The sequence below is a fragment of the Myzus persicae genome, unplaced genomic scaffold (assembly GCF_001856785.1).
Source record: "Myzus persicae strain clone G006 unplaced genomic scaffold, MPER_G0061.0, whole genome shotgun sequence".
Classification (NCBI taxonomy): Eukaryota; Metazoa; Arthropoda; class Insecta; order Hemiptera; family Aphididae; genus Myzus; species Myzus persicae.
Genome location: NW_019101568.1, coordinates 1486409 through 1502391, shown reverse-complemented (window position 1 = coordinate 1502391; position 15983 = coordinate 1486409). Strand labels below are relative to the sequence as shown.

Below are 15983 nucleotides of genomic sequence, written 5' to 3'. Positions count from 1 at the left end.
GCACCCCTAGATATGGAATGGCTAGTGTTCAGGTTATGCACAAGTTTGTTTTCATATTATTTTGGAGCTTATATTTACTCGTTGAACCTAAGTGAAATATTTATTGTCACGGACAATCTGTTAACTGGAGGACGTAGAAACATATACTTTTACTCCCAAAAGCGCAATGTATGAAATACGAAAATCCGAACAATCCAAACGCCGTCTCCGTTAATCATTTCATCACGGCAAGTAAGTTACATAGGCTAATACATAGGTACCGATTTCGCCTAAACTATACTCCGGGAAACACCTTAGGTTTGTGCGAAGTATTTAAAACAGTATACTTGTTATTAATCTTTCTATTTCAAATACATTATACACCTCATATTCATTAGTATTTACATCTATTTTAGTGTAGTTTATACCCTACATATATGTGTACGTATTAAATAGTTTAAAATAATTATTTTTGATTATAATATATAATAATAATTAATAATTTATTTAAAAGCGGATTATGGTTAAATAAATTGAACAGTTGTCGTATCCGTGGCTAGATCAACCCTTGTGACATAAAATAGGAATTATTCATGATTTTTTTACTATTTTTCGATAAACATATGCAATATACTTAACCATGAACCGTTATAATTGTTATATAGCTCATACAATTAAACATTCTTAGTCCATACATATACATATACAATACACGTATATCCTTCATAAATATTTTATGGTTGAAATCGTGTAAATAATTTAATCAAACAGTTATCACTGGTATCAATTGTATTTTACTACCTATGTCTAGGGCACGGATTAATATATTAATCCGTGGTCTAGGGTCACTGGCGATAGGTGGCAGAACGTACTTTTAAAATTAAAAACATAAAATAACTTTGTAGGTAGTAGAAGCTGAGAACTCGAGTCGATTCAAATGTATAATCCCGTTAATGTAATAGCTATTAAATTCATCATTGAATAATGATTATTCAACTATAATTATTATTCGAAAATATCCCATATGGAACATTTAATTCATAATTTAATCCACCCACCCAAACATATTTTAAAAAAAATAAATCTAATGTGAAACACATCTAGAAAATAAGTGTCACAATTAAAGTCGAGAAAAACAATTGAGTAGGAAAAGTAAATTGGTAAATTAAATAAATAAAAAACTGGATGACCATAAAATTTCGAGTTGACATTTCATAAAAACTACATATAGTATATGTAAAATGTATACTTATAACGTACTGATTTATAGTAATTGATGATGAGTAAGATGTGGGAACTAAAAATCAGGCAAATATGATTATTTTAAAGTTGAAATTCATTTGTGTTTTATAAAATATAATGTTATTTATTGTTATCATATAGATTGGATAAATGGGTATGGCGTTATAAGATATAATATCAACCAAATAATCACCCGAGTCTTGTTTTGAAATGATTATTTTGCTCACTTAGAGTAGGGCACTATGAGTATTTTATTCTAACTGACTAAGTCTGTTAAGCCAACTTTAATTAATATTTTCTAATTCTCAATTTGGGTTCCACTCTGCCTACTGGCCATTCAGTACCTTACGAAGATACCATTAACGGAGCTTACTCAGATTTAAGTATCCAAATGGTGTATTTGTAATGGGCATAAATAAGGGTAAAATACACCTTGCGAGTTTTCTAAACAGATATGTCTTGATAGTTTATTATATCCAAATTGTTCCTACATAATACACAGAAAGGTTGTAAATGCAATATAGAATTTGTACAACAGTATAACATTTCTTTAAATCACAAACGTTTTATTAACGTCAACATAATATTTAATAAAATTATAAGACACAATTATAATATAATTTATATGATTACATTTGTATTATAAAAGCAATATTGGCAGCATGAAAGCAATTTAAAAGTTTTTGTAAGTTAAATTTGTTTATAAATATTAGGTTTAATTACATTAAGTATATACATACTAAAATATGTAATTAAAAAAAGAGAAATTGAACAGGTACTTTTAATTAATTGAAAATAACTTAAAGAACATTTGAATCTGGACGATTAAATACAGGTTTTCAAAGACATACAAAATGTCCAGCTCTTATGATATGTGTCGGTACTATTTAAACATTAATTATTAAATAACACACAATTTAATATTATTATAAACTATAGTTTTTAAATAGCAATATAGCTATAGCATAATACAAAATACAATGAAACAATTAAAAATAAACAGTTGATGAGTACATAATTATTTTTGCATAATGGCATTGCGGTGCATGTAAAAAAGACAAAACATTTTTTTTCGAATATCAATTTATGATATATAAATATATTATATTATAATATAATTAACTTTTAGTCGAAAGTAGGTAGGTATTTAGTTTTTCCAATAATATTTTTATGTATCATTTTGCTTACTGCAGCACTGAAATGGCGACGACTTCCAAACTAATTCTACAAATTGTGGAGTGCACTTTTAAAAATCAGTTGACAAAATGAATTCGTTGGCTTAAAAACAAAAAGCATTACTTAAATAGTAATAGTTTGTACTCTATCGTGTTTTTAAATATAAGTACTTATGCTGTGTATACATTTTAGAGTTAGTGGTGTTGAAGTTCGAAAATATAAGTACAGGTTATGCGCAAAATAGATATTCGGCCGATATAATATATTTATGATCATAATATGAATTCAAATCAAAAGATATTGAGTGTTGCCGTAATATAGTTATTCGCAAACTGGAATGTATGCTAATAATAATGAATCCTATTCATCGCTATCCGTCAATATCATAATACAAGTCGTTTTATGAAATGATTTCGAGTTGGTTTTAACTTAACAATATAATATTATACATGCACAGTAGAGTGTTACTCGCTCTAGTGTAACTAAAAAAAATTTATAAATATTATTTTTCATAAACTATTAAGTAAACGATATACACATGTATATGGACACGGGAGCTTCTTTTCGGTGATATACCACCTATCGAAGCATCTCTCACTGTCGGTCACGTCTACTTTCTCCTGAAATCAAAGTCGTTTTGCTGTTGCTGTTGCTGCTGGAGCTGTTGCTGTTGCTGTTGGAAGCTGGGTCGCTGCTGCTGTAACACGACCGGTCGCCTCTGCTGTAACGGTATGTTGATCTCCTCGGAAGAGTGGAACACCTGGTTGGGAGATGGTTGTCGGGCGAACTGTGGTTGCTGTGGCTGTTGGTGTTGCAGCAATTGCACCGGGCGGGGGGTGGACAGCACGTGTTGTTGAGTGGGCTGAGGTTGTTGCTGTTGAATGCGTTGTCTGAGCCCAGGCTGCGGCTGTCTGAACTGTTGTTGCGGCTCTCTTTCCTCGTGGTCGTACTCCTCTCCTGCCTCTAGACTGCTACCCGGGTGGTACCTGTCTCCGTACCTGAGTGTCACATTCGGTCGAGAGTTGGCTTCCTCAGTGTTCACCGGTCTGTACAGGAAGTCGTTGACGAAATGATATTGCGTCGATTGCTTGCAAATGTTCTCGCCGCTCGGTGGCATGCAGATCAGATGTACCTGTGGACCGACGCAGGCTTAATTATATTTGTTTTAGGTAAAAGTTAATGAAAATATTAAATTATATAATCGATTTGAAATAGACTTTGGGTCTTGATATATAACTCACCTGGTGGAAAACGAAACCTTCCGGGCATATCCAGGAGTGTCTAGCACTATCTTGGCAGTAATGGAACACTTCGCAGTCCAGACCTTCGTCAGCGTAATAACCGGTTGTCTTACCACCACAGGTGAATTTAGACTGGGGCAACAATTGTGTAAGACGGTCAGGTTCTTCTTCTTTTTCTTCTTCTAATTCCTGGGCTTCTTCCTGTGATAACATTCATAAAATATAAATTATATTAAATTGTATGGCGATAGGCCAGACACTTATATAATAGTATAAAGTATCCATAATATAATGTAATAATCAAGTTCATTTTTAAAATCATTAAATCAATCAACATTAATAAAATCAATTATTATTATTAATTACTATGCATAATATTGCCATATTTTAGTTACAGATTAGTTTAGTTCCGAAAATAAAGTGATACATGTTTGAATATCCAACACATGGATGAATCAATATTGCCTACATTACGCGCCGTGTGATCGTGTAAACAATAAGAACGAAGACAATATTCTATTTTATGGGAGTGGGGACAGTTCCTATATAATATTAATAATATTATTATTACTTATTAAGTACGATCATTGATAGTATAAAAGTCAAACAATTTCTTATTTACCAGGAAACAAAATGTTTTTTTTTTAAATTTAATTTATCACTCAGCTTTATGTATAATATAAAATATTTATAATATTATACATATATTTTAAATAAACATTATATTATATTATACATATATTACAATAAGTGCGATGGAATCAACTGTGTTGCATAAGAACATGTTATTTAAAAAATAATTGTTATACCACATAGGTTATACATAATAAATGTATTCAGATATTATGTTAACTCTTCGCCGTTTCACATTATTCAACACAAACATATACAATATTATTTATTGCTGAACGAATCGCATTGTAATCAATAAAATAAAAACACTTTGTTTAGTGATTTATCTTATACACTATAGTACTATACAGTCGATAATATATATATATATTATCATTCATGTTGTTGTTGTTGCTGTTATTGTTATTTAGACTATTGACGACGTTATAATAATATATAATATATTGTTATACAGATTTAGGCACGGTGTCCACTGGAAATGCGTCAGACTCGAGTGACATAATAACAGCGCCTTAAAACGTATTATATCATTAAACATAATATTTTCGGGAATGTCGATTTTCGTTGCGAGCATAATGGACCCGTGGTAGTTATTCAAACATTGATTCACTTTACGCTAGAACGATTTGTACGATACAACAATAAAGGTGTCGATGTCCTATATATTAGTAAAAATCGCTATTGAAATCAATAGGTATCACCGCACCGTTCGAATCCTACGAAACCTTAGAGGAGGACGTCCATCATAATACTCGATTTCGTTTTAAGAACCACTATAGATACACTGCTTTATTATCTACGTTTTCCGCATAATTAAAGATATTTATATTTTAATCGTGTTTTTCCGGGTGGTTGAATGAATATACATAATTTCAGTTCCGATCATCTATGTTTTCAAGTTGTAAACATTCCATTAATTTATAGGGAAATCAAAATTTAAAATTATTTTTCGATTTGAAAATTTGGTCAAAATTCTAAAGCGTGTAAATATATATGTACATTGCACATGAAATTCAAAATCGTTATGAAAAAAATGAATTATGAACATAATAATTTTAAGTATTATGCTCTAGGTAATAATATTTGCCGTAAATATTAAAAAGGTTAAACATTTGAACATTTTGAATCCGATAATTATTCATTATGATATAGATCATGGTAAATTCACAGATTAGACATCACAGAAAGCACGCTTGAAAAACTCACAAAAAAAAAAAATTATTACTAAGCGACAATTACCGGCATGAGATGTTTTAAAGTGAACACTGGGACGTGTAATTGGAACCCGAGTATCGTTACGTATTAAAAATAAAATGTAAGTAAAATAATGAAAATGTGTTAAATATCAAATAATATTACATATTGTATGCTCACAGGTCAGATGAACCGTATGAACATAAAACGTGTGCGACTTACCGACAACGGTTGGCTGGACAGCGGTTTGTATTGCGACGGCGAAAGAGGCTGTGGTCTTCTGAGCGGAGTTTCGGTCGGCCTGTTGATGCGGATCGGCTGCAACGTCTGCGGGGATGGCGACGGAGAAGCGCGGAATTGATTGAACTGGAAACGTCAAGTTACAAAACACACGATCGTTAATTATAATATGCCTAATTAGATTATTGCGCATTTTACGATTCGAAGAAATCGATAATCGGAAGTGTTTACTACGATTTACGTCATCTCTCGTATACGCGGTGCACATTATAATAATATTATATTGCGTTAAAATTTAAAAAGTGACTGTCGTTGCGAAACCTCGTCTGGTATATTCGTACATTCAGAAACTTGTGGGTCGGCTCGGGTCGACTTGGTTAGACTCGTCGACGTCCTATATAATATTGTGCAGTGCAAAATGCTAACGATCGCGACCTTGTGACGTAGTTTTTTCAACGTCATCCGAAAGATTGAGATAATTGTTATACATGTGTACACTGCAGTTCAAACGACGAGGTAATTAAGTTTAATGCTCTCAAAAATGGATTTGTCGAATAATAACTGCGATGACAAGGCAAGACCGCTGTTTCACATATAGCCATATAGGCCTCGTCTGCGGCGCATTAATATGTACTACTCGGCAGCGGCGGCACACATTTTATCCAAAAGTCTACGACATATTCCTCCATCTATAAGTTATAATGTTATTCTTCGTCACGAGAGTAACTCTTATTTTTTTTGGTTTTAAATTTCGGGCATTTCATTGATAGTATATTATAATAATTTTATTTGTGTACGCATATTATATTTTTATGATGTCTGTGGAAACAAGTGATCTTTACGATGATGGCGTCATAATATTATACAACCTTTAATTCGTAGGCACCTTTCTTTTATTTTATTGTTCACTTATCTATAATATTATTATATTTGCATAATAATAATAATCATAATATCGTAGTGGATACTGGATCGTAAGTATTTTTGCTTGCAGTGACGTTGCAATCTCTCAAATTTAAGTTTAGATTGGTGGTGGGAAAATTGGGTTCGGGAAGAATCTGGCGGCAGTCGTTATCTCGTCGGACGGTAACGAATTACGTGCCCGCACCGGTGTACACTTTCGCGAGTTCTGACTGCAGTGTAATACTATCTATATATTCGTATTATATATTACCAAAAAAGTAACTAGTAAGTAGCTATTGAGAGCTAAGTATAAGTATAAGAAATCGACAAAATAATATTATATTATACGGTACCTGTGGCGTCGGTTGCGGTCTGAACGGCAGTGGGGTGGGAGCGAGCACGTTGCGCTGGTGCGGTTCGTCGTCGTTGCGTTGCTCTTCGTCCTCCTGTTCCTCGTCCACCTGCGGTGGTGCCGTGCGGAACGCCTGCGGCGGTTGGTTACCCGCGATTCCCACGAATTTGGGCAACGGGGCGCCGGGCGCGTTGAACGGTCGGCCCGCTTGGAAGAACAGCGGTAACTGTTGCTGTTGGCGTTCACCGCCGGCTGCGGTCGCGCACATGGCCTGCAGCATCACCGCGAAAGCTGCCACGCACAATACCGGAGTGGTCTTCATATTCTGAGGGAAAACGAAACGAGCGTATTTTGAGTGACGTCGACGATACAAGTAATGATAATGTCAACGCATTATTAGGTAATATTTTATTCTTGACCTCGTCAACCTCTTAACCGTGGTCAGTAAGCCCCGTGTCCTTTTGCAATATTAAGACGTCAACACGTTGTTATTGAGTACGATTTTGGGCTAAGTGGTTGACCGATGAATGTAAATCGGGGACCTATCTAAATCACACATATACAGAAGGGCTAAATACTCGTAAAATTAGGATTTCTAATTTAGAAAATCCACAGTTCGCACATGCGAATTACAACAACAAGGACGTTGGCGAATTGTAGACTAGTCTACTGCGTATAGGGACGGGGAAATTAGATAATATAACTTCCAAGGGAGTCCGTAGAACAGTATATAACGCAGATATACCATAACCACCGAGTTCTAAGAACCTCAACTTTGCAATAAGAGTACACCACTGTATATCGTATATTTTATTTCAACTGACAGAAATTGCAGTCTTATTTGAACTATATAATTTAATAACTTTGCTAAAACTTAATAACTATCTGGTAGAGCATGATGCAACATTCGTATCTCGCAGTTTCGAGTTATAAGACTGAAGAACCATATTATATGAGTGCTAGGTGGTCATATAGGCTTTCACTCTATCCCTCAACCAGGATCAAGTCACCTCACCCATCATATTTTTCTTTTCTTTTTATAAACGATTATAATAATTTTAAATCACGAACTATCTTAGTCTGTGGTGTAAATTACATACATTTCATATGTTTAAAATTATCACGCGATGCTCTGTAGAATTAGGCTCCAAAGAAGTTGGAATCAATCTATGTGTGTTTAACACCTTCTTCTCTTTCTATATGTATGCACTTGGTTCGACATATTATATAATATAGTCAAATATATCAGTACCACCCATATATACTATTATATATTACATAATAATATATAATATAATATTGTATAATATTTCTTCCTACATAAGAGGACTGCAACAGCGACGTTGTAACATAAAATCTTATAAAATACCTAGGTATATAAATAAGTTGCGTTATCCTGAAATTTTCTTATTCATTGTATAAAAATGGTAAATCAAAATGCAACATAGAAGATACGTATGCTAATACGACTTTAAGACCTGTAATCCGCGTGTTCTTATGTAATAAGATCTACACCGTTTGGGACCTTATCCGAGAAAGGGTTAGTTGGCACGTCATTATTATAATTGGATGGTCGTCAAATAGTCAGAATTTTCCGTACGATAATTGTTTGTAATTATATAACCATGCAATAAGCTCATAGCTCTAGCAAGTGATTCGTCATGAGCCATGACAAGAAAAAGACTACACACGTGCAGGCTATAACGGAACTTAGTATAAATGATAGCTCTATGGCCTATACAAGAATCAATTTTAAATAATAGAATTGTTATTTTAGTTATAAATAATATTTAATTATTTCAACATCACATTATCGCTTAAAGGTTTGTAAAAATTAATTTTATTTTTTTCACAACCCCAGAAAAAAACCAAGTGTATTAAATCTGAGAGATTGTGTACTTAGCTTTAATTGAAACCATATTATGCTATTATAATTTCAATTATTACTTTATTAGTATATATTTTCGTCGTAGTACTCCCTCTGGGAGTCTTCTGCAGTCTGTGTAATCTAACTTTTTATTTTTTATTTTAACTTACAGGTATTTACCATCAATTGTTCTTATTGTTCTTTTTTTTTTTGTAATAGATCGAGTAAAAAAACTTATGAACCAAAAAAAGTATATACCCCATTTGGAAGAAAAATCTTATCTCCATCACTGAATTCGCGTATCCTGTACCGGCTGACGTCACGTTCGCGAATCGTATATAATACTATATGCTACGACTCGCGAATATATAACCAGCGCATAAAAATTATACGGTCGAATCACGTTTTAAACGAGCTTCGTAGTATATAGGTAGCTTAAAGTAAAATTATTCAACAGATTATTTTCATGGTGCACATAAATCTCGGCAATCTCGGGGATACGCGGTCATAACCATGCCATACCATATAATATGGGACGACGAAATACCAAACGTGACCTGCCGGTTGAATTTTATGCACTGCGTGTCGTGCGCGTGTATTTTTTAGCAGCGTTTTCCGATAAGCTTATTTTAATGTCGTTTGGGTTACAGGATAATTTTGGATCCAACAATGTTCTGTCCTGAGTACAGTGTGTAGTACTGTAGTTGTACTGTATACGACGACGTAACGGCGACGAAAAAAATAATAAGTATATAGAACGTACTTTTGTTTACTCCGAATACTCTAAACGTAGTTATATGTTGATTATATTGTAACGTTAATTATCCACACCCGATTAGGTTATACACCTTACACCTACACCTACACCTGTTTTGAATCTAAATTAGAACATACGTGTAGGCATCATTAATATAACAATAACAAATTAAATCATGATTTAAACCAGTTTATAATTTAGAAAAGTATTCTCATTTTATACACATTGATTCACATAGAGCGTAGGCCGCAGAGTATTATAATTTATAATCTATACATTAAAATACCATTGTACAAATATTATCACGGTATATACAGAAAGTTTAATTGTCGAAGAGAAAATTTAAGCGTTGAAAATAATTTTTTTTCGTCCAACAGGCAATAAAAATTAATATGCTTTTTTTCCACAAGGTGTGTGAAAAAGTCTAAATCAGATTAATAACTTAAACATAACGTATCATTAATACGTTTTGTTTAATATAATTTCAAATACCACCTGCGATTGATAGGTCAGCCGCGTGCTATCCACAAAACAGTATGGGTCAATCTAGATAAGTAGATATCGATAAAGGCAAGAAAAGTTCATTGTTGATTACAGTTATATCGGTTGATGCGATTTCGGAGGTGGTAGAGGTGTAACAAAAACTATTACCTACCCGTGACTAGTGCGGGAAGACAATTATTTGCGCCCTTGCCTCTCAATATATTATTTAATAACCAAAATTAAATACGAGTATTCAAAACAATTTTGTTTCAAAATATATTTTAAACACAGCTTAAGAGGTTAACGAAATAATAACAATAATTAAATTTAAAGGCAAATAAATAAATTGAGTTGCACATGATTATAATATAAAAGTAATTATATTATGTTCGCACATATCATAATAATAATCCTTCGAGAATCTTTTTATAGTCACGTTTTTCTAGATTTTGTTTGGGAAAATAATACATAGTTTAACTTCGGCCAACGATGTAGATTTATGTTATGTAATTTGTATTCCGAAAGGAGATTTCGGGCCATAAAATTGTATTTGCTAGTATAGTTGTGTACATTCTTACGATATTCGATCACATTACATATCATACAAAATATTAAACAAAATTCTTGTTATTCCATAACGGCTTGTAAACAGCACTCATCAATGGCAAACGAGACTTGACGACAAACCTGTAACGACATAACGTCGCCGTACATAACATAATATTATATACATATATCGTAGGTGTACAAGCTATTTGACGATATCTCAAAAATTACAGACAATGCGAACATTGTATTATGATCGTTCCGTTCTTCGGCGAGCAGGTGTAAATATACGCTCGGCAAAAACGGTTGTATGGAAAAAAAAAACAAACAGAACTATGACGAATGAAGTTTAACTATGATTTTTTTTTTTTTTAATTTCGCAGTCTCTAAAAATCGAGGCTAACGATGCGATTACTCCTGAGACTGCAAAATTCGACGAAAATACATAATCAAGCAATGGATAACGTTTTCTCGAGTCAAATATTATAATATTATGATGAGAGCGATTTAGAGATTCCACGCGTGTCTCCGATGGGAGATGATATCTCTATGTCTATGCAAACACCTATTTATAAACACAGTATCTCTGACGTTTCATCTGCATGACGTTATTTTTTGTTTTGTTTTCGTTAATCTTGATAACAATATAACGTGCTTTCTCTGCTGCGGCAGTGATTCGCTACGGAAATAAAAAAATCGTTCTTGTGATCTATGCGTATATATTATATGCATCACAAACATATTAAATATTGTCAAAAAGAAAAACATGTGAAACAAACAGCATTACTATGGGTAATGGGTATAGTGTAAACTAAGTCAGGTTCGCCCGATAAAACCCTTTGCCGTCCGGCTGTGGCAGTAAAGTATTAATGTGATGTAGTGTGATTCCGCTCTGTGCGACGACGACAACAAATGCGAGCCGATCTGCGGTTAACCAGTTTCAATTTCACTCGATGAGCAATTTTTTTCTCATTTTGTGGGTCATCGTTGGGGCATGAGAAAACTGTTATATAATATAATTGACATCGACTGTGTGTAGGTACCAATATATATGCGAGCGAACCCTATAGTCACGATCTATAGCCGTGGCACATACTATACTAATACATTCATGATGCATGCATATAGGTGCATGCAGAAGCTCCGATGACGGTATTTATGGTACATGATGATCGTACATTTCAGTGAGGTTTTGCAACCATCGTCGAAGACATGGACATAACTCAATTAGGCACTCACGAGCGGTAATATGTTCAGCAATCAATCAACACGAATACGGGTTAGGACATATATTATATTATAATTTATAATGTTGCAGTGGGGCATGTTTTGTGCGGAGGGGAGAAAAAAAGTTGTAAAATATTAATTGACTCTGAAAGAGAGAACGTCGGGATGAAAATTAACCGTTTTGTTCACGTTGACGACATTTTATACGTGTAATGTTTAACGATGCGCGTTGTATTTTCGTTCGATTGACGAAACCGATGGATTGAAGTGTGATTTCTTAAATATATTCTAATATAGATGTGAGCTCCGAACAAGTAGGCACATTATTCTTGTAGGCGAAACGGAAAGGAAACAATTAAAAAAATCAATGGCATGTTGCAGTGAGAGTTTGTAAGAATGTGGTTTAAAAACAACAAACGATGCATACAATAATGTCCATTAATTGTTATTACAATATTTATGTGGAAAATCATTGGTTAGATTAGTCTGATCTGTTTTCTTTTAAATTCAATATATCAAGGTTGCGGTCATGTTTGTACTGCGTCGTTAGAGAAAGTGTTGCATTATATCCATTAAAAAAGTTAAGAAAAATTATTTAATTACATCACACGTAATATAATATCATATCATGTTAGAACACGAATACTTGTTTTTAGCCTACACATTGAATTTGAATATATTATGTTACACAATCGAATCAAAAAAACTTGAAAACAAATAAGATGTAACAAAAATCACTCTATAAACTTTAATAATTATTCGGTTCAATTGCATAAATAGTTTTTAAATAGATAACTGGTGTTTATGGTCTGTTAGCAGTTAGGAAATTTAATAATATTAATGTAGAAACTATGTTAAAAATTGTAATAAATTATTATTATTTACTCGAAGTTAACTATGTTTAGTGTTGCATAAAAACGCATTTAGATGTGTATGGTATATTATAATGTATTTGTGTATTTTTAAATTGTATTACATTACAAAAAAATCAACTATTGACTGAAATATCAAACATAAAGTGTACGTCACAATAATTATAGAAAATAATTATTTCCAAAAATTCAAATTTTAAATACTAATATTATGATGCCTAAGTAAATGATCATAATACTTGTTGGTATCTTATAACCATACTATTACCTTTAATAATTAAAATAGCGTACTCGCATGATAAAAAAAAATTCATAAAAAAAATGCAGCCATAATATTTAGGTAATACCGATAATTTATAAAATGCTTTCCAAGTTAAACAATTAACTTTCATTGTAACAAGTTTTACATTTTTGTAGTTTATTAAGGAATTAGAAACCACAAAACCGTATTCATTTGATAACTCTCATTCTCGTAATTATTGCACTTTTAATAATTTTAAATCTCGTTTAGTAGCATACCATATTATGCATTTGCTTTCTACACATATATATTATCGTTATCAAGTATTATTTTTAAACTATTTTTTGGGAATGTTCTCAAATCTTAAAAAATATTTATCTCAATATATTATATAAGAAATTAAAATCTACTAATGTAAATATAGTATATTATATTTATAGATAGTTGAACTACAGTTCAGTGGATCTATGCTTAAAATACTTATGCAATTATCACAATTTAAGGTTGATTTATAAAAACTATTATTATTATTAATATGTAATTTTTAAAATATTAATTGTTTATTGCATTAGGAGCTTTTGAACTCCACTTTTGAAATTCACATTCATGAAACCATACGAATTTTGTATAGGTGTCTGTTTAACTAATAAAAATTTAATTTTGTATAGGCACACAATATACTTTTCACATAATTTAAAAAAATATATATTATAGTTAAAAAAAATAGAGCATAAATATGTTTTTTTTAACAATTTTCATCGTTACCGGATAATAAATAATAAGTCAATATTATTTATTTTTATTATTCTATTTGTAAGTTTATTATTTAAATAAAAATGTATATAGGCACTTGAATGACGATTTAATTAATATATTTTGTAAGCAAATACATATTACTAGTATGGAATATGTCTTGGATATATCTAGATGGCTAGGTAGTATATTATTAGTAGTAGAAGTAGTAGTACTATACTATCTTACAATGTAATTATAAATTATTTGTTAATGTAAATTTGATAAAATCAACTTAAAACGACTATAGACTATTTTAAATGCAATTCTAAGCCAAAGAAAAAACATATTTTTTAATATAAAATCTACAGAATAAATAATAAATTCAGAAAATAGCAAAAATGTATCAAAAAAATATTTGTAATAAATTTGAAATATTAAAAAAATAAAAATCTAAGATAAATGTACCTAGTTTGAATCTAACAACTAAATTTTCCTGCCAGATAAGACGCTGTACAAAGTTTCCCCTTAAAATATAATTAAATTATCAGATAATAATGGATACATTTAAATTAAGTATTCTATGAAAGAATGACATACCTACTCCATATACCTAGCATGGTTATTATTTAAAAAAAATTGTTTTATAATGTTAATAATATGTAAAGAAAAAGTAATATTTTACTTTTAAGATTTACTGATTTACAATTTATATCATAATTTTATTGCATTATAAATCTAATATTTTTAATTTAGATTCAAAATAATAGTATGGTACATTTACCATACGTGAATTCAATTAAATGTTGTGTGTATTTATTTATTTAAGGAAGTGTCTTAGAGTCTTTAGAGTTTAAACAAATGTTGTGTTATAACTTATAGGTACTTGCACAGTTGCACTTGCACCGTCCGATTTTCGGTGGACATCATACTTGTAATTGAATAGTAAAGTGTATTATACCTACTGTCGAATCACTTATCATAGTAAACTCATTACTAACCACGATATTACAATAGGCAGGTACATCGCATAATTTATTGCATTTACAATACTTAAAATATTATTTTAAAACGTTAAGTGTAGATACTTGTACGGGACACTTGTAGGTATAATGTACATAGGTACTCACGTTAAGATTTTGGTCCTTGTTCTCTTGTTGCGGACAGGAAGACGACGGGCTGTGGACTGACTGACAAGAGCGATCCGGTTGAGCACGTTGGCAGACCGTTTCTGTCAAAATAGTACGTCTTGCGCTCGTGCGGTTCCTTACTATAACCGCCGTTTTACTTTCATCCGGACACCATTCTCTTTTTTCAGCCTCCCACTATACATAATATATATTCGGCCGAGGCGATTATTTAATAACGATTATATAGGTAGAAGTACTTTTCATTATTATAATAATATTATTTACCATATACCTACCATTGCGCTGACTATGTAGTAGAGGAATGTATTTACTACTTACACCGTGCACGGTGGCGGTGGTACCAGACATTGGTGTAATTAATATGTGCTACGTAAACTATATTATATTAAAATATTAAAATAATAATAATTAATTACTTGTTGTTATTATAGCGAAAATTAATGAAAGGAACACGCTTTACTAAGCGGCGTATGGTATAGTTCGTATGTGCATATTGTGAATATGATATTGTGAACCGCCAGCGGCTTTTAGTATTGTCATATTATAATATATTAATAAATGTAATAATATAATGTTGTGTTCGGACCTAATATATTGGATTGGCTAACCACCTTAATGAGAGTATTTTGAAAACGAAACCGTTGTTTGGAAAAACAATCTATTCTACCTATTTCATTATGTCGCTTAAAATATTATTTTATGCAATGCTTTATTTATTTTATAATTCCGAACAATCGGCCTATATTTCATATCGAACATTAAATAATACATCATGGTATTAATAAATTATACGTCGTCTATTATTATGTCGAATCAAATATAATAATAATAACAATAACAATAATTATAATTATAATGAGAGTCCCTGACCTAGGCGTGCAGTTTAATAATTAGTATTGAACTTCATAGTATCAATCTAAAATATTAATTATTTTTTTTATTATCAATATCAATATCATTATAAATATCGTCATTCATTTTTGATCAAGTGTTGATTTTATAATTTAATTTAAATCTTACAAAAACAAATTGTACATTTAAAAAAAAATATACTTTCTGATTGTCAAGTTACGCCATCGATGATCTAAAAATCAAATTAATATACCTACCATTTTAATATGAATGCACATGTTGTCCTATTGACATA

The 15983-nt window shown here is 31.6% G+C and overlaps 1 protein-coding gene across 1 annotated transcript; it reads right to left on the bottom strand.

The window, feature by feature from the left end:
- Positions 1-2255: 2255 nt before the first annotated feature.
- Positions 2256-14957, bottom strand: LOC111029573 (putative uncharacterized protein DDB_G0271606). The gene is made up of 5 exons (XM_022308623.1): positions 14816-14957; positions 6962-7285; positions 5688-5831; positions 3639-3839; positions 2256-3529 (listed from the first exon to the last, which is right to left on the bottom strand). The coding sequence occupies exons 2-5, from the start codon at positions 7280-7282 to the stop codon at positions 3008-3010; spliced, it is 1188 nt and encodes a 395-aa protein (XP_022164315.1). The 5' UTR covers positions 7283-7285; positions 14816-14957; the 3' UTR covers positions 2256-3007.
- Positions 14958-15983: the final 1026 nt, after the last annotated feature.

Excerpts from the sequence above, each read along its gene's own strand:
- LOC111029573 (XM_022308623.1), bottom strand. The coding sequence starts at position 7,282 with ATGAAGACCACTCCGGTATTGTGCGTGGCAGCTTTCGCGGTGATGCTG. Across the intron at positions 5,832-6,961 it reads GACCGCAACCGACGCCACAG|TTCAATCAATTCCGCGCTTC; the intron begins GTACCGTATAAT and ends TGACGTTTCCAG. Across the intron at positions 3,840-5,687 it reads TGTCCAGCCAACCGTTGTCG|GAAGAAGCCCAGGAATTAGA; the intron begins GTAAGTCGCACA and ends ATGTTATCACAG.